This window comes from Lepus europaeus, chromosome 5 (assembly GCF_033115175.1).
Source record: "Lepus europaeus isolate LE1 chromosome 5, mLepTim1.pri, whole genome shotgun sequence".
Classification (NCBI taxonomy): Eukaryota; Metazoa; Chordata; class Mammalia; order Lagomorpha; family Leporidae; genus Lepus; species Lepus europaeus.
Genome location: NC_084831.1, coordinates 38,895,355 through 38,919,841, shown reverse-complemented (window position 1 = coordinate 38,919,841; position 24,487 = coordinate 38,895,355). Strand labels below are relative to the sequence as shown.

General features: G+C 42.5%; 1 protein-coding gene across 1 annotated transcript in view; it reads right to left on the bottom strand.

Moving 5' to 3' along the window:
- The window catches only part of CMPK1 (cytidine/uridine monophosphate kinase 1), a 29,264-nt gene extending 8,057 nt beyond the window's left edge, over window positions 1-21,207 (bottom strand). Inside the window, exon 1 of the mRNA XM_062191287.1 lies at window positions 20,957-21,207. Within this exon, the coding sequence (XP_062047271.1) occupies window positions 20,957-21,124 (168 nt within the window). The 5' untranslated portion in view covers window positions 21,125-21,207. The remainder of the gene's footprint in view (window positions 1-20,956) is intronic.
- Between the last annotated feature and the right edge of the window lie 3,280 nt (window positions 21,208-24,487).

Genomic DNA, 24,487 nt, shown 5'->3' with positions numbered 1-24,487 from the left:
GCAACATCTAGGGCTGGGCCAGGCTGAAGTCAGGAGCCAGGAATTCCATCCAGGTGTTCTGCATGGGTAGCAGGGGCCCAAGTACATAGGCCACCATTAGCAAGAAGCTGGTTCAGTGAAGAGGAGCTGGTACTCAAACCAGGCACCTAATATGGAATGCAGGCATCCCAAGGGATGGCTCAACTCACTGCACCACAAGATGCACCACGGCCATCTTCTGCTGCTTTTTCCAGGCACATTAGCAGGGAGGTGAATTGGAAGTGGAGCAGCTGGATCTTGAACCGGGCCCCTATGGGATGTCAACCCACTAGGCCACAATGCCAGCCCCAGGTAATGTAAGCTTATGGGACCACAATGACTGACCAAGACATGGCTTAACAGTTTTGATATGAAAGTCAAACAAGGAGGTTTGATATAACAGATATGAATATCATATGAAAGGTCAGTAGAATATTTATTATGATTGCAATGATCATTATTATTAAGGACTTACAATAATATATTGGGTCAAGGTATAGGGTTATAACTAAGCCAAGTCCCACTAGATGTAATGCTATTGTACTGCCACTTCTCCCTGAGTGGAATGATCTAAGGAATAATTCTGAATAATGAAAAGCTTCCTCCATATGAACTTACATGCTTTTTAAAATTAAATTCTTGGGGCTGGCGCTGTGGCATAGTGGGTAAAGCTGTGGCCTGCAGTGTCGGCATCCCATATGGGCACTGGTTCAAGTACCGGCTGCTCCACTTCCAATCCAGCTCTCTCTGCTATGGCCTGGGAAAGCAGTAGAAGATGGCCCAAGTCCTTGGGCCCCTGCACCCACATGGGAGACACGGAAGAAGCTCCTGGCTCCTGGCTTTGGATGGGCACAGCTCCGGCTGTTGTGGCCATCTGGGGAGTGAACCAACGAATGGAAGACCTTTCTTTCTCTCTCTCTGCCTCTCCTTCTCTCTGTGTAACTCTGCCTTTCAAATAAATAAATAAATAAATCTTAAAAAAATTAAATCCTGAGCCGGCGCCGCAGCTCACTAGGCTAATCCTCCGCCTTATGGCGCCGGCACACGGGGTTCTAGTCCCAGTTGGGGCACCGATCCTGTCCCAGTTGCCCCTCTTCCAGGCCAGCTCTCTGCTGTGGCCAGGAAGTGCAGTGGAGGATGACCCAAGTGCTTGGGCCCTGCACCCCATGGGAGACCAGGAGAAGCACCTGGCTCTTGCCATCGGATCAGCGCGGTGCGCCGGCCGCAGCGCACCTACCGCGGCGGCCATTGGAGGGTGAACCAACGGCAAAAGGAAGACCTTTCTCTCTGTCTCTCTCTCACTGTCCACTCTGCCTGTCAAAAATTAAAAAAAAAAAAAATTAAATCCTAAGAACTATATAATCCATTTTAAAATATTTTTTCTCTCAAATTAAGATACTCAGAATTATAGTCAATGCTCAGTTACATCAACCATCTCATCCAAAATTCTTTTTTTTTTTTTTTTTTTAACAGGCAGAGTTAGATAGTGAGAGAGAGAGAAAGAGAGAAAGGTCTTCCTTCCGTTGGTTCACCCTCCAAATGGCCGCTGCGGCCGGCGCGCTGTGCCAATCCGAAGCCAGGAGCCAGGTGCTTCTCCTGGTCTCCCATGCGGGTGCAGGGCCCAAGCACTTAGGCCATCCTCCACTGCCTTCCCGGGCCATAGCAGAGAGCTGGCCTGGAAGAGGGGAAACTGGGACAGAATCCGGTGCCCCAACTGGGACTAGAATCTGGGGTGTCGGCGCCGAAGGCAGAAGATTAGCCAAGTGAGCCATGGCGCCGGCCCTCAACACAAATTCTTACAATTCCCTCAATAGATTTTCATCTTATCTAAGTATACAATAAATAATAGATAAATGTTTTCTTTCATTTCAAGGAGTCAACCCACACTGCCACCTTTTGTAAGCTGTTTCAGTTTCATATTTTACAAAAAAAAAAAAAAAAACTCTGAAAAAGACCCAGGTTATGGTACATTTTCTTCTCTTTTTTTCTGAATGGTAGAAGCCATACATTCTTTACCCATAAATTTCCCCAAATTGCTAGTTAAACTTGTTCTTGATGATTAAATCACGAGCTAACAGTAAGGTGGTCAGAAAAGGAAAACAACACTCTAGTTTACCTGCTTACTAACACCAGGTATAAAGTTTGATGAGAATAAACCAAAACCACAAATTCATGTCTGTCTCTTAGTTATATACACCCTCCCATCAGAAGAAATCATTAGGGGTCAGCATTGTGGCATAGCAGGTTTAAGCCATTGCCTGCAACGCCAGCATCTCATATGGGTACTAGTTCAATTTCTGGCTGCTCCACTTCCAATCCAATTCCCCATTAATGTGCCTGGGAAAGCAGCAGAAGATGATCCAAGTGATTGGTCTCTTGAACCCACGAGGGAGACCCGGATGGAGCTCCTAGTTCCTGGCTTCAGCCTGGCCCAGCCCTGATCATTGCAGCCATTTGGGAAGTGAACCAGCAAATGGAAGATCTCTTTCTCTCTCCCTTTCTCTCTGTAAGTCTGCCTTTCAAATAAATAAATAATTTTTTTAAAAGAAATGATCTAGGCCAGCGCCGCGGCTCAACAGGCTAATCCTCCGCCTTGCCGCGCCAGCACACCGGGTTCTAGTCCCAGTCGGGTCATCAGATTCTGTCCCGGTTGCCCCTCTTCCAGGCCAGCTCTCTGCTGTGGCCAGGGAGTGCAGTGGAGGATGGCCCAAGTGCTTGGGCCCTGCACCCCATGGGAGACCAGGAGAAGCACCTGGCTCCTGCCATCGGATCAGCGCGGTGCGCCGGCCACAGCGCGCCAGCCGCAGCGGCCATTGGAGGGTAAACCAACGGCAAAAAGAAGACCTTTCTCTCTGTCTCTCTCTCTCTCACTGTCCACTCTGCCTGTCAAAAAAATAAAAATAAAAAATAAATAAAAAAAGGAAATGATCTAAAGTGTATTTAATTACTCTAACAGTTTTCTTTTTAAAAAATCCTATCACAGAAAATAGAAATAAATACAAAGCTGCTTAATAATTTAAACCATTATTTTAAAATAATTTCCATACCATTTATAAATGTCTACTTTGCTCATCCAGTATAAGAAAACTACTCAAAAGTTGGGTACAAAAACGACCTCACAAAAAATGAGGTGTGACCTACTTTCCCATTTACTATGTATAATTCTCAAAAATCATTTTGCAACTGCCGTCCACAAAATGTTATAGCAGCTTCATTTCCCACTGTTTATCTTGGCTCCTACTTAGAAGTCTCTCCTTGCCGGATGCTCTACTCTGGTCTAGCGATTATAACATATGGTAATATTGAATAAATGCAGAGACAAACAGTACTAAACAATGGCAAACACTCAGTAAAATACCAACAATACAGATGGCCCTGTAATGCTCTGCTGTATGAACAACACATACATTTAGAAGCCTAACTAGTAATTTAGAAATTAGTACACTCACTGTTTGCTTCTTGACGTTGGAGAGCTCAAATTTGCAAGCTTTATATTGCATTAAAGGGGCTTGGCATTATTTCACTCTTTCAAAAGAAAAACTAGTTGTAAATTGTAGATATATACAAATGACATTTTAAAAAATAATTTTGTTTAAATTTGTCAAGAAGAGAAAACCACCTGACCTGCGAAATCCTAACGAGGAAATTATAATCATGTCAAACCTATACATGTGTTTCTCAATTTCTCATCCACATTCCATTTTTTAAATTCTCTATTTAATCAGTTACATTTTTATATTTTTCTTAGAGATTTTCCTGAAGTTTTCTCCTGCCACAGAGTTCAACAAAAGAGAAACTATCACTTACATCCTAGTTATTATGGTGTTTTAATAATAGCTAGACTTTAGAGAGCTTATTTCCAAAGCATTCTGCTATTATTCAGTTGTCTCTGATGCCAGTTTTGAGGAAAGCAAAAACGCATATTTTCTAGCCGTAACCAAAACTTTTTCACATTCTCTGAAGTTTCCTAGCAATTAAAACCTGGTGGGTCACTAACTACAGTCTTAAGAACAACACTCAAAACCACAGCAGCTTGTGAATTCTGTAAACTACAGTAATGACAATTACAAACTACTATTCAACTAAAAATAGTATTCTAGTGACAAATCTATAAACTCAGTTCTTTTAGAATAGCTGTCGAAATTTTTTATTTCCTCCTTTAAGATGTTGAAAAAAATTCAATAACCTTTATGAATCACACACTGAGATCTGAAGGGAGAAAAACACCATGTTCTAACAAGTACAGACTAGCACTCCAGTTTACCACAGTTAGGCAAATGTTGACAATATTACGGCATCCAGTCTCAAACCATCTGATCATTTTCTCTCACTTTTTAGCAACTATCTTTCCTTCCTTCTAAATTAAGATATTGTGGTTCTGTATGAATAATAACAAACACAATAAAAAGCAAAGACCAGCAAAAACAGTTTTCAGGGTACAAATGATACATAAATGGAAGTCCTCAATGGCAAGCAGAGATCCAAATACCAGGAATTTCCTGTGAATGCAGCAGGACTGCTACTGACCCTCTCTTGCATTACACAGAAGGAACAAACTAGAAATATGGGATACAAACATACTTTTAAAGCAACTGAGTAAATTAAAACTCTCATGCTTTATTTATTTATTTGAAAGGCAGAGTGACAGAGAAAGAGGGAGAGATAGAAAGAGATCTTCAATCTGCTGGTTCATTCCTCAAACAGCCACAACAGCCAGTTCTGGGCTGGGCAGAAGCCAGGAGTCAGAACTCCATCCTGGTCTCCCACATGGGCCGTAGAGGGCCAAGTACTTGGGATACTGCCTTAACAGGAGCACCAATCAGAAAGCTGGCTCCACATCACAGTAGCCCAGATTCAAACAAGCATTTCAACATGGGACACCAGTGTTGCAAGCTGTGGCTAAATCTGCTGTGCCACCACACAGGCCCTTGAGGTATCCATTAAACGCATATGTATGAATCATTTAAGATTAAGTCTACTTTGCATTTTCTGTAAGATTAGTAAACCTTAGGGGGCCAGTGCTGTAGCATAGCAGGTTAAGCTACTGCCTGCAGCAACAGCAACCCATATGTGTGCAGGTTCAAGTTCTGTCTGCTACACTTTCGATCCAGTTCCCTGCTAATGTGCCTGGGAAAGCAGAGGATGATGGCCCAAGTGCTTGGGCACTGCACCCATGTGGGAGACCCAGAAGAAGCTCCTGGCTTCAGACTGGCCCAGTTCCAGCCGTCACAGCCATTTGGGCAGTGAAACAGTGGATGGAATCTCTCTCTCTCTCTGCCTCTTCCTCTCTGCAACTCCACCTTTCATGTAAAATAAATAAATAAATAAATAAATAATTAGTGAACCTTGAACTGGGGCTGTAGCATAGCAGGTAAAGCTGCTGCCTGAAATGTTGGCATCCCATGTGGGCACAGGTTCAAGCCCTGGCCATTCCATTTCTGATTCAGCTTCCTGCTAATATGCCTAGAAAAACAGCAGAAGATGGTCCAAGTACTTCTGAAGAAGCTCCTGGCTCCTGGCTTCAGACCAGTCCAGCTCTGGCTGTTGCACCCATTGGGGAGTGAACCAATGGATACAAGATCTCCTGTATCTCCCCCCCACCCCCGACCCCGTAAACTCTGCCTTTCAAAGAAATAAATCTTAAAACAAAAAAAGAAAAAAAGATTAATGAACCTTAAAATATAAATGCTGGTAATAGGCTGTCAACAATCCACTTCCAGCAGTACTTCCAGAAATACGCTGCTACCATGCAGTCATCCAGACTCACCAGTCTGGTACTGTGGCAAATGACAGCTTTAAAGCCTAGCAACATTTCATGTAAAGCTATCATTTGTTTTAAAGACATTTCCAATAGAGCTTTTCCAATTAATCTAAATGATGTCTAGAAAGGACTTTCCAGGAACAATACCTGACAAACCTGGGAATCATACTTTTCTTTGACTGTCAGAACACACTGCCCAGAGACTTATTGGCCAATATTTTAGAATTCCTTCCAGTCCCACCCACAGAGGATTGGAAAAAAAGGTTTCTTCCTATATAATCACCATTAAAGACAGGCTATCATTAAGAAAAAGACTATTTGCAGTGAGAAAAAAGCTAAGTGTAATATTTGACCTAAATTTATAATGGATTTCCAATCTCATTTTGAGTCTGCCCTCACTGTATTTCTAAATGTGTGCACTGCATTTGACCAAGCCTATTTAACTGCAAGTCTACAGATGAACTATAAAGTACAGAAGTTATAAATGAAGCTAAATCTTTTCTTAGAAAACAAGGAGCTATAGCAGACAGACTTCAGATTAACATGAAACATAGTTTTTGCTCTAATTAAAGAGTGATATTGTAAAAGCTTACATCCTGCAGAGGAGAAAAAGAGGAGGGATATAATCTATTCAACTGTGGACAATTACAGCACCATGTCATTTTCCTTGATATTTTGCAATTCATGTAAGAAAATCTTAACTCAGGCAACACTTTGAACTTATTTTAAACCCATAAATATTTACAGGGTGTCTACAAAGCATGTCTACAGAGTGCTGAGTAATATGCTGATTTAAGGAAGGCAAATACATAAAGTGACTTGAGCCTTACTATTAATAAAGGCAATTCTTCAGATTTGTGTAACTTAAAATCTTTACCTGCACTCTCTGGGGGAGAAGTTGATCCTTCAGAAGTAATGGCAAGAATACAGAACAATAAATAAAGTTCAGAAAAAGGGTGAGTTTGAAGCCACCAAACAATGTTAAGGCCTAATATTTTGCAGAAGGCTTCAAATATACCAAATGGTATAGCGTCTATGAGCTGGAATTTTCACACTCCAATTTCATTTTTTTAAATATTTTATTTATTTATTTAAGAGGTAGAGTTACAGACAATGAGAGGGAGAGACATAAAGGTCTTCCTTCTGTTGGTTCACTGACCAAATGGCCAGAACGGCCGCAGCTGCACTGATCAAAAGCCAGGTCTTCTTCCAGGTCTTCATGTGGGTGCAGGGGCCCAAGCACTTGGGCCATCTTCTGCTGCTTTCTCAGGCCATAGCAGAAAGCTAGATTGGAAGAGGGGCAGCCAGCGCCGCAGGCGGAGGATTAACCTACTGCGCCATGGCACCGGCCCCTCCAATTTCATTTTTTCATTTTCATTTTCAGTTGGTCAGTTGTAGTATTCTCAGTTGTTCTAAATCAATCTGCATCCTGCAGAGGATGGAAAATGGTCAAAGATGAAGACCAAGGGCAGCTGTTTGGCCCAGCAGTTAAGACATTGCTTGGGATGTCTGCATTCCATGTCAGAGTGCCTGGGTTTGAGTTCCACCTCTGCTCCCGATTCCAGCTTCCTGCTATTGCACACTCTTACAGACAGCAGATGATGGCTCAATTGGTTGGGTCCTTGCTAGACACCTGTATTGAGTTCCTGGCTCCTGGCACATGCCTGGCTGTTGTGGGCATTTGAGAACTGAACCATTGGATATGAGACCTCTATGTCTCTGTCACTCTCTGTGTCTTTCAAATAAATGTTTAAAATTTTAAAAATAAAGAAAGAAGACCCAACAAAATTCAGGACAATGACTTCTAGGGAATCCAGGAACTCAGAGACAATAATTTGAAAACCTGCAGCATTATGGGATAGGCACAAAAGGTCCCCTTACTCTTATGAAACATTTTCTACTCTTGGTAACTAAATGATCAATTCTTACTGTCACTGCAGAGCCTACAAACTATATATTCATCTTACTTCTGGGCAGAAGCAGTATCTTGAGAAGTCTCTCCTACATCACTACAATCGAAATACTGTTGCCGATGGTTTAAGAGTCTGGAATTCAGTTAATTCAGTTCCTGTAAGAACACTTGGAGAAGGGCAGGCAGCAGAGGTAACACAGACCTTCACATCCATCAAACTACTGGCATGAAGCCTTGGTCTCTATTTTGCTCTTTATAAAACACAGGCTTCTTAACAACAACTAAAAGGGCCAAATTTTTTTTTATTTTAAAAAGGTTAATAGTGTTATAAAGGAGAACACAATTTACTCAAGGAATATCAAAAGCAACAAAGTCAGTTTAAGAGAGACAAGTAGTTGAGAATGCAACTTATAAAGAGCCTCATCACTAAAATAACCACTAATGGCCCAGGTGCTCATTAAAAACAAGAATGTAGGGGCTGTTGCTGTGGCCCAGTGGTTAAAGCCCCGGCCTGCAGCACTGGCATCCCATATGGGTGCCAGTTCGAGTGCCAGCTGCTCCACTTCTGATCCAGCTCCCTGCTAATGTGCTTGGGAAAGCAGTGGAAGATGGCCCAGGTATTTGGGCCCCTGCACTTATATGCACTTATATGCAAGACCTGGAAGGCCTCCTGGCTCCGACCTGGCCCAGCCCCAGTCATGTGACCATTTGGGGAGTGAACCAGCAGACAGAAGATCGATCTCTCTTTCCCTCTCTCTCTCTCTCCTTCTCTTTCTGTATCTCTGCTTTTCAAATAAATATTAAAAACATTTTTCAGGAAAATGTGCAAAAAAGACAAAATTCTGAATGACATTATGCAAACATAACATTTGAGCAATATGCAAAATTATCAAACTAACAGAGAGATGCATTCAGAGAAACACAGAATTCAGCAAGGATCAAAGGACCTTATATGAGTAACAGAACACTGACCTAGTGTGTTTAAGGTTTAGAAACAAATTAAATAAAACAGTAGATCTAAACTCTGCCACAAATCAGCATAACAGTGGCAAATTTATTTACCCATTCTTAGTCTTTATTTCTAAAATACAAATAATACCTATACTATCAGAAATAACATCTACACTCCACTATGAGCTGTAGAAAGATATCATTATTAGCTGTTACAAATAGAACTATCTCTTAGGGCCTGCGCCGTGGCACTGCAGGTTAAACTACAGTCTGCAGCAACAGCATCCCATATGTATGCCGGTTTGAGTTCTGGCTGCTCCATTTCCCATCCAGTTCCCTGCCAATTTACCTAGAAAAATCAGTGGAAGGTGACTCAAGTATTTGGGCCCCTACACCCATGTGGGACACCCTGAATAAGCTCCTGGCTTCAGCCTGGCTCAGCCCTGACTGTTGCAGTCATTTGGGGAGTGAAACAGGGTTGGAAGATCTCTCTGTCTTTCTGTCTCTCTCTCCAACTCTGCCTTTCAAAAATAAATCTTAAAAAAAAAAAAAAGAAAGAAATGAACAAACTCAAGGAATACAGAAAAGTACAGTAAGACACATGAAAATCCAACTCACTATGCAAACAGCCCCAAACACAGAGGCTCCAAAATAAGGTGCCATGGATATACTGAAAAGATGTGAGATCCACAATAACTTATTTATTCTACTATCTTCTTAAAACAGATCAATAGCTTTCCAACCAACCAGCAGTGACTAACTAGAAAAAAAATGTTTAAAATGACCCTATTCCAAACAGCAATAGAAACTCAAGAAATAAACCTAAAACTCAATGTGTAAGAATTACATGAGGCAACGGAGCTGTGGTACAGTGAGTTAATGCCCCAGCCTGCAGGACTGGCATCCCATATGCACGCCGGTTCGAGTCCTGGCTCCTCCACTCCTGATCCAGCTCTCTGCTATGGCCTAGGAAAGCATTAGAAGATGGCCCAAGTCCTTGGGCCCCTGCACCCATGTGGCAGGCCAGGAAGAATCTCCTTGCTCCTGGCTCGGATCAGCTCAGCTCTGACTGTTGCGGTCATTTGGAGAGTGAACCAGCGGGTGGAAGACCTCTCTCTCTCTCTCTGTCTTGACCTCTCTCTGTAACTCTTTCCAATAAAATAAATCTTTTTTAAAAAAAGAATTATATGAAGAAACTAAGAGGAATACTATAGGGCATATATAAAACCAAGATCATAAAGAAAAGGCATTCCCAGGTATAAAGAGTCATACTATAAATATTTAAGTTTTCCTCAAACTAATATAGAAATTTATTGCAACCTCAAAAAATTTTATTGGAATTTGTTTTATTTGTTTTTAAATGAAATTTGGTAAAATTCTTCTCAAATTTATCAGAAAGAATAAATGTAACTGAATGACCAAAACTGAAAACAACATTATCAACTTACAGATTGAAACAGTGTGATAATGGTATAAAAATTGACAAAAAAAAAATATGAAACTCTTTAAGAGTCCCAAAACAGAATTAAGTATAAATGGGAATTCAGTACATGATAGTCGGCCAGTACATGATAGTCAGCATCTAAAAATCTGTGGGGAAGGATTTTATATAGTATTTGCACAACTGGTAGTGGGAAAAAATAAAATTAGACCTCTGCATCTTATCATACACAAACAAAAATTATAAGTGAATTAAGGTCCTAAAACACCCATCAAGGAAAAACCCTATGATAGCACTAGAGGAAAAGAATTTTGAGACAGGAAAAGGTATTACAAAATAGGAACCCAAACAGCTAAGAATTAGTTGATCACAAAAATAAAAAAAAAAAAAAACTTTTGGACAAAGACAGGTATTATAAACAACAAAACAGCAAGCAATAACCTAGGAGAAAATATTTTTACTATACAAAGGTAAGGGAGTGATATACATTGTATATAAATAGATCCTACTAATAAAGAAAACTATTCAATACAAAAATGAGTTAGAAAAAAGGAACCACAAAAAATAAAAAACCAGAGACTCAACCTCACTAATAATCATGAAAATTCAAATTAAAACAATGCAAATCCATCTTCCACCATCAGATGGGATAAAGTGAAAAAGACTTGTACTTGGATCAAGGTCAAGGAGATGGGGAAACCATTAACCTCGTACTTTGTGGGACTATCCAGCCTTTTTTTGAGGGCAATATGTCAGAGTCTATCAAAATTTCAGTTTTCATATCTGTTGCCTCAATAAATCCATTTCTAGGAGTTACAGTATTATTGCAAGTATGCACAAAGTCAACATCATTTGTGCATCACAGAAAATCTTAATGTCCACTAATATATTAATAACTAAATACATTATTGTGTATATTATGAAGGGCTACCTAGATGTTCTAATATGGAAAGCTCTCCAAGATATATTGCTAAGTAAAACAATGCAACTCACATAATAAGCAATGTGTATGTGTGGACACACATACATGCATACGTTATATCTGCATACATGAAAAAAGGGCCAGAAAGGCACACAACAAATTTAGTAAGTGGTTACATAAGAAAAGAAAAGTAGGATTAGGCTGGTTAAGAAGACCTTTCATTTTTAACTTTCAGGAACCGGTGCTGTGGCATATAGATTAAGCCTCTACCTGTGGTGCCAGCATCCAATTTGGATGCTGGTTCATGGCCCAGCTGCTCCTCTTTCAATCCAGCTCTCTGCTTATGGCCTAGGAAAGCAGTAGAAGATAGTCTGAGTGCTTGGGCCCCTGCACCCACGTGGAAGACCCAGAAGAAGTTCTTGGCTCCTGGCTTCTGACAGGTCCAGCTCCTCCGCTGTGGCCATTTGGGGAATGAACCAGCAGATGAAAGACCTTTCTCTATTTCTCCCTCCCTCTGTAACTCTACCTCTCAAATAAATATATAAAAGCTTTTTAAAAAAATTTTTAACTTTTAAAAAGCTTATGTACAAATCTTTAAAAAGCAAACACAAAGCAAGATGGTCTATTTTTTTAGTAGCAAATCCTAACATCACAGCAAAATTGAATTCAAAATAGCCTCATATTAAGTAAGGACAGGAATCTCAATGTAAGAAACAGGATCTGATTTCAAGAAAAAAAAAAAAAAAGGGAAATAGTACCTGCATAACCAAAAGCTTATTTAAGATTTAAAACTAAATCATTGTAGAGAATAGCAGCTTTGGAGACAGGTATCGATGAATTGCTCCAAAACTAAAAACTAAAAATCAATTCAAATATTTACATAAAATTTCTCTGGAAAGTGATCCACTCCTTAAACAAAGGAGAAACAAAAGTATTATATGGCAAAACAGACACACACTGCGTGGGCAGGGAGTCAAGAGTCGTAGAAGGAGACAGAAAACAGTTCGGTTTTATATGCTAGAAACAGATGGGAATTTAGAGACACACTCAGTTGAGAGGATCCAAAAGGCATAGCAGCGAAGGTTTAAATGGAAACATGTTTCACTGAAGCCCTCCTCTCCACCTAGCAGTTCAAGATTAGAAGTCAGGTCTCCTGTGTCTCAGTGACTCTATCAGTCCACCACAGGCCTGTAAGGCAATTCCTAGATGACCCACATGGAGTTGCAGTCTTTGGCCTTAAAGCTACTATAGCCTTTGAATAACAGAATCTGGGGTTAAAGTTTAAAAGAGACTCAAATTTGATGGAGTTTTATTGTATCCTGTGGCAAGAAAAGGTCAGGAACTTTACACACAAAAAGCTAAGCATATTTGCCCCACCCTGACTCAGCCAAGTTGCTTCCTCTGCCTCCTCCTTACCTTTCTCTACCTCTGAAGCATTGTCATTTCCGTTTTGTACTTGCTTCACCTGATAATCACTAAATGACTAAGTGGCAAAGAAAATTTTGACTATTTGAGACCTAAATCAATCAATTCGATTCCCAGTACAGTGTCTTCTAGATCATTCCTATACTTCCAGTGCACACCAAGAAAAACAAAATTCAGGATAACTCTGTGGCACAGTGGGTCAAGCCGCCATCTGCAGTGCTGGCATCCCTTATAGGCGCCAGTTCCAGTCCTGGCTGTTCCACTTCGATCCAGCTCCCTGCCAATGGACTGGGAAGGCAGTGGAAGATGGCCCAAGTGCTTGGGCCTCTTCACTCACATTGGAGATCAGGAAGAAGCTCCTGGCTCCTGGATTCGGCCCACCTCTGGCCGTTGCAGCCATTTAGAGAGTGAGCCAGTGGTTGGAAGAGCTCTCTTTCCCTCTCTAATTCTGGCTTTGAAATAAATAAACCTTAAAAAAAAAAAAAAAAGAAAACCAAAATTCATATATTTATTTAAACCAACATAATTCCAAAGGTAAATCCTGTGGATTAAATACATAATAATTTCCAATAGCAAACGTCAATGACTAACATGTCCTAGAAGCTCCAAACAGGAAGTGGGCAGAGAGGCAGTCTTTTGTGTGGCTCCAAGTTATTTATTTCCTTATTGATATGGGATATATCCTAATGGTGAATGGAACCAATGAATGGGTCTGATGGATGGAATACTGATGGAAACCCGGCATGGAACATGTGTTTCCCAGCCCCTCAAAGTAAAAGTTCCTGAGAATAGAAACAACTGGTGCTTTTTCCTTTACCAAAGTGATGTTTTGTTAACTTTACTCACCAGGCAGCATAAAACTGTCAGCAAACAGTATGTCAGTCACACCTGCTCTCTATTAAGTTCTAAATGCTCTTATCACATGTTTAGTCTGTAAAAATATTCTTGTTTTGTCAGATTAAAGCAACAGAAATGTGAGAGCAAATACATTTTCATATGATAATTGGGCTAACAGTATTAGCTTAAGGTAATAAATCAGTGTGACCACTCCAACACAATTCACATATAATTACCCTCTGTCCTCACCTCTCTCTCTTACGTGGATTAAAAGCCCCACAACTAGGGCAACTTCTCTGCAATGCTCTGAATTTTAATTCAGAAGGCCAACCATTAAAATAATGGACTCATGGGGTCAGCATCCCACATGAGAGAACCAATGTTTAAGTCCCAGCTGCTCCACTTCTAACTCAGCTCCCTGCTAATGCATCTGGGAAAGCAGCAGAAAATGGTCCAAGTTCTTGAGCCCCTGCCATCCACGTGGGAGACTAAGAAGGAGCTTTGGGCTTCTGGCTTCGGCTTGGCCCAGCCCTGCCCATTGTGGCCATTTGGGGAGTGAACCAGCAGATGGAAGACCTTTTTCTCTCTCTCATCTCTCCCTCTCTCTGTCATTCTGTCTTTCAAATAAATAATGATTGAAAAAATAATGTACTCCTATGTAACTACAGTCTTCTATTAGCGTATTAAGTGGAATGTAGTGTTCAGACAGACTCACCTATTGTCACAGAAATTTTAACCTAATGGGTGTAAAGCAAGTAAATTTCAAGGGAATGAAGGAAACGACTGATATTAATCAAGGGCTTTGAGCTAGGACAGACTTAAATTGGAAACATCTAATCGTGCCAGCATCTCACATGGGTGCCGGTCGGCTGCTCCTCTTCCCATCCAGCTCTCTGCTAGGCCTGGGAAAAACAGTGAAAGATGACCCAAGTCTTGAGGCCCCTGCACCTGTGCGGGAGACCTGGAGGAAGCTCCTGGCTTTGGATTCATTCAGCTCTAGTCGTTGCGGCCAATTGGGCGGTGAACCAGCCAATGGAAGACCTCTCTCTCTCTCTCCGCCTTTCCTCTTTCTGTCCTCAAATAATGTCCTGATAATGATAATCATTAAATGATTAAGTGGCAAAGAAATTTTGACTATTTAAGACCTAAATCAATCAATTCGATTCCCAGTACAGTGTCTTCTAGATTATTCCTATACTTTTTTTTTTTTTTTTTTTTTGGACAGGCAGAGTAGACAGTGAGAGAGAAGAGAGACAGAGAGAAAGGTCTTCCTTTACCAATGGTTCACCCTCCAATGGCCGCTGTGGCCGGCGCACCATGCTGATCCGAAGCCAGGAGCCAGGTGCTTCTTCTGGTCTCCCATGCGGGTGCAGGGCCCAAGCACTTGGGCCATCCTCCACTGCACTCCCGGGCCACAGCAGAGAGCTGGCCTGGAAGAGGGGAAACTGGGACAGAATCCGGCGCCCTGACCAGGACTAGAACCTGGGGTGCCGGCGCCACTAGGCGGAGGATTAGCCTATTGAGCCGCGGTACCGGCCCTAGATTATTCCTATACTTCCAGTGCACACCAAGAAAATCAAAATTCAGGATAACTCTGTGGCACAGTTATGCTTTCAAATAAATAAATAAAAATCTTTTAAAAAAATCTAATCTTGATAGAGGTGAAAATATATTTTGGGGTAAGAATTATTTTTTTTCGGCCAGTGCCGTGGCTCAATAGGCTAATCTTCCGCCTGCGGCGCCGGCACACCAGGGTTCTAGTCCATGTAGGGGCACCAGATTCTGTCCTGGTTGCCCCTCTTCCAGGCCAGCTCTCTGTTGTGGCCCGGGAGTGAGGTGGAGGATGGCCCAAGTCCTTGGGCCCTGCACATGCATAGGAGACCAGAAGAAGCACCTGGCTCCTGGCTTTGGATCAGTGCAGTGCACCGGCTGCAGCACGCCGGCTGCGGCGGCCATTGGAGGGTGAACCATCGGTAAAGGAAGACCTTTCTCTCTCTCTCTCTCTCTCACTGTCCACTCTGCCTGTCAAAACAAAAAAAAAAAAAAAAATTTATTTTTTTTCCAGAGAAACACTCATATAGAGGGTATTTTAAAAACTTCATGGAAAAATGAAATTAAAAGACAAATTTTGGTTCCCCCCCAAAATGAAATACATATATAAATATTTTATAATATGCATTTTCCATTAACTTTTTAAAGATCCCTTGCATAATATACCATATTATTCTCATTTTAAAGATGAGAAAACTGAGACTTAGAGAAGTTAAACAACTTGGGTAAAATCACACACAGGAAGTGGTAGTGTGAAATTCAGTCTTAGGGCTACAGCCATACCACCCTGAACACACCACATCTCGTCTGATCTCGGAAGTTAAGCAGGGTCAGGTCTGGTTAGTATTGGATGGGAGAAATTCAGTCTCAGGCAGTCTGGCTCTAGCACCTCCCTCTACACATCACTTCTCTAACAGACAATACATAGGGTATGATACTTCTAATATTTATTTGTGTGGCTTTCAATTTTTCATCAATGTGATGACTAACAATGTCTACTCAAGAGCATATATTTACACTGCTCAAGACATTTCTTTGAATGACGATAAGCATAAAATGAAGTAAGGCGGAAGGTGCTAACACATATAAAATACCTACTATATACCAGGCACTGTGCTAGATATTTTATTCCATGAGTTTTCTTGATTAACCCCCTCCATTTCCTATAAAGTATATAAGTATCTCTAATTTTCAATGGAGGAAACTGAAGAGCAAATATTTAAAAAAACTCACCAAGGAGTAGGATTCCAGCTCTGAGTTGCTTCGAAACCTACTTAACAAATATTTACTGAGCATTAACTTACGCCAAATATTGTGCAATGCACTAACGCTATGAGGATAAAGTTTAAAGTCTAGGGTTGTTACCCATATGGAGTTTATAATCTAATGGAGTTGTCAAATAATCTTGGACCTAATTACCTTAGAACTTTAACTGTTAGGTATTTCTTTTGGACTAGGGCTGCTGTGAAAAAAAAAAAAAATTCCAAAAACACTAAGGATGTCAAGGAACTGAGAACATCTGGGAGTCTTTAAGTTAAGATCTGCAAGATGAGTGAGCATCATAAACACGATGTGACTGAGTGAGAGTGGGCAAAGAGAGGGTCCCCATTCTCAAAAACACGGCACTCTAGTCAGGGAGGCAACACTAAAAGAAAAACATTTTAAAAACAGTTTATGGCTAAGCATTTAATTTGCAAAATTCTCTTATATTTTATATGAAATTTTATTAAGTGTGTCAATCTCCAGTCCAAACAGACAGCCTCTAAATGTATCCTCACCACAAACACAGTACACACAGTTTGCATTCAGGAAGTGTTTCTGCGTCAACCTCACTTATGTCGGTTTATTCTCTAGGTTTTTCTCAGAATTGAAACCTCCATTACCCGAGGTTTTAAGTGCTTTACACTCCCCCTCTCCACCCAGCTGCTTCTTTCCTACTGTTCTTCAAAACTTGAATTCATACACATCACCCAGCTGGGAAGCCTTCCCTGACCCACTGGACTGAAATTCACATGTCCCCATCTGAATGGTATATTGGGCATATTTATACCACAGAATTTACTCACTCTATCCTACAGTCACCACTGATTTGCTTCCTTATCTCCCCACCACACTGTGAACTTTGGGCAGCTAGGTTTGTTTCTCGCTCAACTCAGCAGCTATCATAACACTTGGCTCTCAAAAAATGCTTTCTAAACAAATTACAAATACATGGAAGTATTTTTAATACAATCAGCTAATTATGTCATTTCACCTTTATGGACCCCTTTTATAAAAAAAATTGAAGAATTTATTCAGAAAAACTTTATAAAGAAGATTAACAAATTTGCAGAAGTTAAAATAATAATTACCCACATACTTCTGGTCCTAAAATTGGGAGAGTTAACTGCTACTTGGGCGCCCTCTGGGGACCAAATTTTAGAAATTTTTGCATCTTGTGATAAATGAAAGTCCTCCCTAAATATTCAACCAACCATGCCACAGGTTACCCTAACAGTTAAGAAGCCCACATACCACATCAGAGTACTTGAGTTTGAGACCCAGCTCTAGTTCCTGACTCTGGGTTCCTGCTAACACAGACTTTGAAAGTTAATGGCAATGGGTCAAGTAAATGGGCTCCTACTACCTACATGGGAGACCTAGGCTGGTTTGAGACTCCCCAGCCTTGATCCAACCAAGCCCACAGATAGCATGGGTATTTGCAGAGTCAACAGATGGGAAAGTGTCTGTGTTTGTCTCTCTCTCTACCTCGCAAATAAATAAAACTACACAGAAAAGAAATTTAATGAATACAAAGAGTCTCCAAAAAGTTCATGGGACACGTGTGTTATGAAAAAACAATGCATGAATTTAAAAAAATTGGCACCAAAATAGACTTTTAACTAATTTTCCATAAAGTTTTTAAAGAACCTTCACATAGTACTTATTAAGCACATACTAGCACCGAGTACAATGTTCAATACTGAAGACACAAAGATAAATAAAATCAAACCTCTGGTTTCTTCATGCCTGAAGTCAATATCATCTAAAAATTTCTAAGTACAGTAAATATGGTGGCCATGCAAAATGCATCCAGGCCCTAGAGGAAGGTACAACAGCAAAAATGACAACAGTGCTTTCTGGGTGCTACAGAAAGCACTTTGGCATGGATACAAGCTTCAGTAATAATCTGTCAAAATGTTCATAATCTTTAAGTGAGAAGAGGTTTAAATATTCCTTGCAACACATCCAAAATTATTATTATTATTTTCAAAGAAAAGTTTTAGTATGATGCCATAATTCTCCTGGGCCAAAACAACAAACATAAACAAAGTTTAGTTTGACAAATGACACAGCATCTCCATCATTTTTTAAAAGCAAGTTATTACACAAGTCACTCTGAGCACTCAGAAAGTATCATACTGATTTAGAAAAATGGTTAAGTTTCAAAAACAAATCAACAAAAAACTGGAAAAGATGAGTACCAATAAATGGGCAAAGTCAACCTCGAAACCTCTCTTGAAACTTTCCTTCTCAGTTCAGGACACTCAAAAGATATTCTAACCAATTTGCCTTCTCTTCATGATCTTGGGAGAGCAATTAGAGTAAATCCACCTCCAGGGTGAACCAACGGCAAAAAGGAAGACCTTTCTCTCTGTCTCTCTCTCACTGTCCACTCTGCCTGTCAAAAATAAAAAAAATTTAAAAAAATTAAAAAAAATCCACCTCCAGAAAAAAATAAGCACCAGCCTCCCTGTAACCACACCCTTTCCATAACTACAATGATCCCGGATGATAAAGGGCAATACATCCTCAGGGTCTGTTTGTTCTTTCAAATTTAACTTTTTATTAGCAACAGTTGCACACATTTATAGGCTAACATGTAATATTTCAATATGTATACAATGGTATTTCAATATGTATCTAATGTGAACGTGTATGAATCAAAACAGGGTAATCAACATCTCCCCTTCTTGAGCTTTACTGTAGGACTGGATTCTGTAACCAGGACTCAAAGATGTATTTCTGGAAGCCTGAGTTGGAAATCAACTTAATTTTCTCAGAGAAGCAACTCTATTTCAGACCCTGTGAACTAAATTAGCTTTGGCACGATAGCTGGGGAATTTAACACTGATTTATACAACTTTCTCCCTGCAGAAAAAATCTAGTTCTAAAATTAATACTCTTTTGGAATTCAATTTATGACTGGCTATATAATAAAATACTGAATCAAAATACAAGGCATCCACAAAGGGAAAAAACACCTCTGACTAAACTGATATTGAGTGCTTAATCAGCAGGGGACAGCTACAGCTAAATTATAAACTCTTTGGAATTATTTGATTACCAGGTTAATAACATTTATTAACAATTGATATCAAGAGCAAGTATTTTCACAAAAGAAAATGACAAAACAGCTTAAGTTTGTAGAATTGTGAAACCTTACAAAATGTATTATAGAATGCATTTCATTATGGAATCTTATACTTGGTATTTAACAGGTTTAAAATATCATCAGATATTACTGATCAAAGAATAATATTATAGGATTAAGATTATTTTTAATGCAGTGGAGTAATATGGATATACTAGTTCAGGTATAGATATTTAAACGTATATTACAATTCAGAAACAAAATATTTAAAAGCATTCAAAGATCACAGTCATAAACCAATTTTCAAAAACTAACAGTACTTCAAAATAAAAATAGCCAATAAAAGATCAGGACGTTTAAAATAGAGTAAAAAATTATTTGCATCTGTTTCTTTGAACGCATATCTATTTGACTTTAAAATCTGCTTCTTTCCCCTACTATGCTATTTACATATAAGAGTTATCTCAGACATAAGTCTTTTGTCTTTTAAGTTTTTACTTAAAACCATCCTTTGCTATTTGCCTTTTAAAAAATGAAAAGAATCAACAAAAATAAGAAAAATATTGTCTTTTTGTGTTGAGCGAATTTCACTTTCACTCCTAAAAATAATCAGTAATGACTTTGAGAAGACATCCCGGCGTCTCTGGATGCTCTTTAGGGAACAGAACAGAGGGCAGCAGTTGGTTGTATGAACACAGAAGGGAAGTAAAAGCGCAGCGCTAACAGAGGCCCTATCCTGGAAGAGCAAGGAATTATTTTAGGAGTTCTGGGTCAAAAACTTCCGTTGGTCACTGAGCTTCAGCGATCCCCTGGGTGTTCTATGCCTCCCCGGGCGCCTCTCCTCTCACTAGCATCCCGGCTGCCTTCCCTCCCAAACGCTCCTCCGGCTGGTTCAGAGAGCCTTTCTCCTCACTGAACCAGGGCGGCGGCTAACCATGTAGCTGTCACTCTAGAATGAAAACAGGTAACAGAATTCGACTGGTGACCCTCTCACGCCTCGAAGCCAAAGAAAAAGCAAGTGATGTGATTCTGAAGTTGGAAGGGTTCTGTGTTCCGAGAAAATCTGGACGCGGAGCCTCTTGTTTTATCACACAAGGGACAACTGAGGCTGAGAGGAAGCGACAAGGACAACGACCAGGTGTGGTTGGCAGCAGGGCCGCAGGTTCAGGCTCCGGCTCAGGACACCGCTCGTCGGCTTTACCAACCGTAGGAACCCAGGCTGAGCCTCAGGGCTGGCCGCAGAGCCCGCCCTGCCCAAAGCCTGCTGCGGTCCGGCCCGAGAGAGCGGCCCACGCTCCGCTCCCGGGGCTCCTTTCTGGGGCAAAACCACGTCAGGAGTGCTGAGCCTACGGAGAGGGAAAACCGGTCTCCCCGTCCGGCAGCTGCAGGCGCACACGGCCTCTAACTCCAATGTGCGCTCCTGCCGCCTCCACCCACCGCAGACCGCGACACGCTAGCCTCCGCGCGCTGGGGGCTCCCGGAGGCTGCCCTCCAAGGGCCCTCTCTCCCAGCCCCTCTGGAGACGAACTCGGTCCCCAAAACCTAGGAAAAAGGGGGCGCTGTAACAAAAGCGACCCCAAGCGGTTACCCCCCGCGAGGCAGACAGACGCGGACTACGAGTCCCGGCATGCCACGCGCCGACGGCCCCTCGACCGCTGCCACGCGGCGCCGCGATGGCCGCCGGGGCTCGTAGTCCCCGTTCCGCAGTGCCGAGGGGCGCGGCGGGACAGGCCTGCCCGCGACAAGTCAAGCCCAAAGGAGCCTACCAGCTGCCCGGGCCTCACCTCGACGATACGGGCGCACTGCGTCCCCTTGCCAGCGCCAGGACCGCCGAGGACGAACACGACCAGCGGCTTCATGAGGTGGGGAGGGGAGAGAAGAGGCCGGCGGGTCAGCAGCGGAAAGCTTAGGCCCAGGACGTGCAGCAGCTGACGGCGACAGCGATTCAGCATACACCGCTTCTCCACTGAGGGAGCTGACAGCGACCGGCACGGTGGAGGCGAGGGGCGGGGCGGGGCGGAGAGGTGGCGGGAGAAAGGGGCGGGCCGAGCCGGCGCCCGCCGCGGCCCCGCCGCCGTTGCCGCCTAGGCGTCCACGCCAGGGCCGGAAGGGGCGGGGCGTGCCGCCGCTCCCTCGGCGGCGGCGCCTGCGCGGGCCTCCTGCGAGTCAGCGCCCCCTTTCCGGTCCACACACTGAGTGGTCTTTTCAGGGTTCCCTGGGTTCTCTAGAGAGGGGTGCTACGTTTCCCTGGATCGGGAGTGTGCTAGAGTCTGGGACGTGATACGTGGGAGAGGAAAGCCCATTGTCTGTGCTCGCTAGCTGTTTCAGTTCCTGCGGGGAGTCAGCCAACCTAAACAAACAGATCACGGATAATAACACACCAGGTGGACAGCCGGAAGGAACGCACAGAGAACAAACCAGAAGGGTATCATTCGGTTACGGCAGTCGAAGTCTGAAGACGTGACATTTAAGCCGAGACAAGGATAGGAAAGAGCAAACCCAGGCAGACCAGGACAGAGCATCCCACAAACAAAACAGCTTGTGCAGAAACCCTGAACCAGCTTGGTGCCATAGAGCAATTGAGAGCAGGCCGGCGATACCCGGGCCGTGCAGGTGAAGAGGTGGGACGCTTTGGGCTCGTGGGAGATCGAGCCTTTAGGAAAGGGATTTAGATTTTATTCCAGTTGCAGTGAGAAGCCCTGGTACTGTAACTTTGTTTTCCTGTCCCATCATTAGGGAAAAGTCTTAAAGGAGTGAGAAAAAGGAGTCCAAAAACTAAAACTTGGTGAACCTGGACTTTTACAGCTAGAGAGAGGAGGAGCTTAAGCAGGAAGTGTCAGGTAGGAGGAGGGGACTGAGGGGACTGCAGATAAAACCGCCCTCGCTGGAGTGCAAGTTGGAGTCCCCGCTGCTCCCCAAAGCCAGCTCCCTGCTAATGGCCTGGGATAGCAGCTGAGGATGGCCCAAGACTTAGGCTCTTGCAGCCGTGTTGCACCCAGATGAAGCTCCTTACTCCTCGCTTCTGCCTGGCCCAGCCCTGGCCTTTGCTGCCATTTGGGGAGTAAATTAAGAGATGGAAGATCTCTCTGTCACTTGCTCCCTCTCTCTCTGTCAGTTTCAAATAAATCAATCTTTAGAAAAAGATGAGTAGAGATACATCAGATTTGGCAGAAGGGAAACACTAGGGATCTTGCCCAAGGCAAATCCCACCCTATTTTTAATTTGAAGCAGGTTGCGGCACTGTGGCATAGCCGGTAAAGCTGCCGCCTGCAGTGCCAGCATCCCATATGGGTGCCGGTTCTAGTCTCGGCTGCTCCACTTCCAATCCAGCTCTCTGCTGTGGCCTGGGAAAGCAGTAGAAGATGGCCCAAGTCCTTGGGCCCCAGTACCCACGTGGGAGATCCGAAAGAAGCTCTGGCTCCCAGCTTCAGATCTGGCTCCCAGCCACGGCGCCAGCAGAAGCCATGCTTTCTAATGTGGTTGTCATTAGTTATGTGCAATTATTTAAATTACATTAAATTTAAAATTCAGTTTCTCAGTAATACTGCATTTTCCATGTATTGTGATAATTGTATTGGACAGTATACACACAGAACTTTCACATTATCACAAACAGCTTAGTGTACAAGTACTAAAACTTGTACTGTTTTAGTACTAGTACAAATTTTAGTACTAGTACTAAAGTACTTGTACAAGTACTTGTAAAGAACAGTACAAGTACTAAAACTTGTACTGAAGCTCATAGGAACGGTTTGATAGAAAAGGAGAGAGCTAACCCAGAGTAGAGAAATCAAATGGGTTCCAAAACATGTAGAAGGGCTTAGATGCCATAAGAGATCTTAAAGAAGAAAATGTTCATAAAGAATAGGATTTGCAAGATGGACAAAGTTGGAGGAAAATTTGAAGCTTAATGATAGTATGAAGAAGATAAAAAGAACCTGTTTGATAACTTATTTTCTCAGTAAAGAAAAGGCAATATCAGCTAAGGGTAAGGAGAAGAGGAGTAGGGTGTTTGAGGAGAGAAGGTATAAAAATATATGACTGAGAGTGGAAAACTTTTTTCTAAAGAAAACTAATCAGTAAGACTTCTGGGCAATGTTGTTTGAGGTCTTGAGTTTAAAATAATTGAAAGTGCTGGGGGCCAGCGCTGTGGTGCAGTGGGTTAACACCCTGGCCTGAAGTGCCGGCATCCCATATGGGTGCCAGTTCTAATCCCGGCTGCTCCTCTTCCGATCCAGCTCTCTGCTATGGCCTAGGATAGCAGTAGAGGATGACCCAAGTCCATGGGCCTCTGCACCTGTGTGGGAGAACTGAAAGAAGCTCCAGGCTCCTGGCTTTGGATTGGCGCAGCTCCTGCTGTTGCGGCTATCTGGGGAGTGAGCCATTGGATGGAAGACCTCTCTCTCTCTGTTTATACTTCTCTCTGTAACTCTGTCTTTCAAATAAATAAATAATTAATAGGACAGGCATTTCAGTGCAGCGCATTAAGCTGCCACTTGTGATGCCTGTGTCACACACTGGTGTGTCAGTTCAAGCCCCAGCACCTCCGCCTCTGATGCAGCATCCTGTAATGCATCCTGGAAGGCAGCAGATGATGGCTCAAGTATTTTGGGTTCCTGCCACCCATGTGTGATCAAGGGATGCCAGGAGAACCTTCCATCCCCTGAGCCCATCTCCAGCACTCCTAGGCGGACACCTTGGAACACTCAAAAAGAGAAACAAGCCAAGGAGTTCAGGATCTCCAATACTTTTTTAAGAATCCATTTTTAAAAAAGATTTACTGATTTATTTGAAAGGCAGAGTTACAGAAAGAGGGAGAAAGAGATCGTCAGTCCACAGGTTCACTCCTCAAATGGCCGCAATGGCCAAGGCTGGGCCAGGCTGAAGCCAGGAACCTGGAGCCCCACACAGGTCTCCCAACATGAGTAGGAGGGCCCACACACTTGCCCATCTTCTGCTGCTTTTCCTAGTCACAGAAGCAGGGAGCTGGATCAGAAGTAGAGCAGCCAGGACTTGAACCAGCACCCACTTGGCTTGCTAGTGTCCCAGGCAGTGGCTTCACCTGCTGCACCACAATGCCAGCACCTCCAAATAGTTTTTAATCTTTCTTACTATACCAGATAGTCACAGAGAGCCTTACCATGGAGGTCTGAACTTGTAAAAGACACCATGCCTCAGTGACACTTGACCACTTAACCCTTCTGCTTGTCCACAGTGAAAGCTCTACCTCTCAGAACCTTGATCCTAATTCGTGCAGTACACTTTGTCATAGCTACATAGCAGTAGTCCTACTCTTTGGAGGTGGCAGAGAAGTG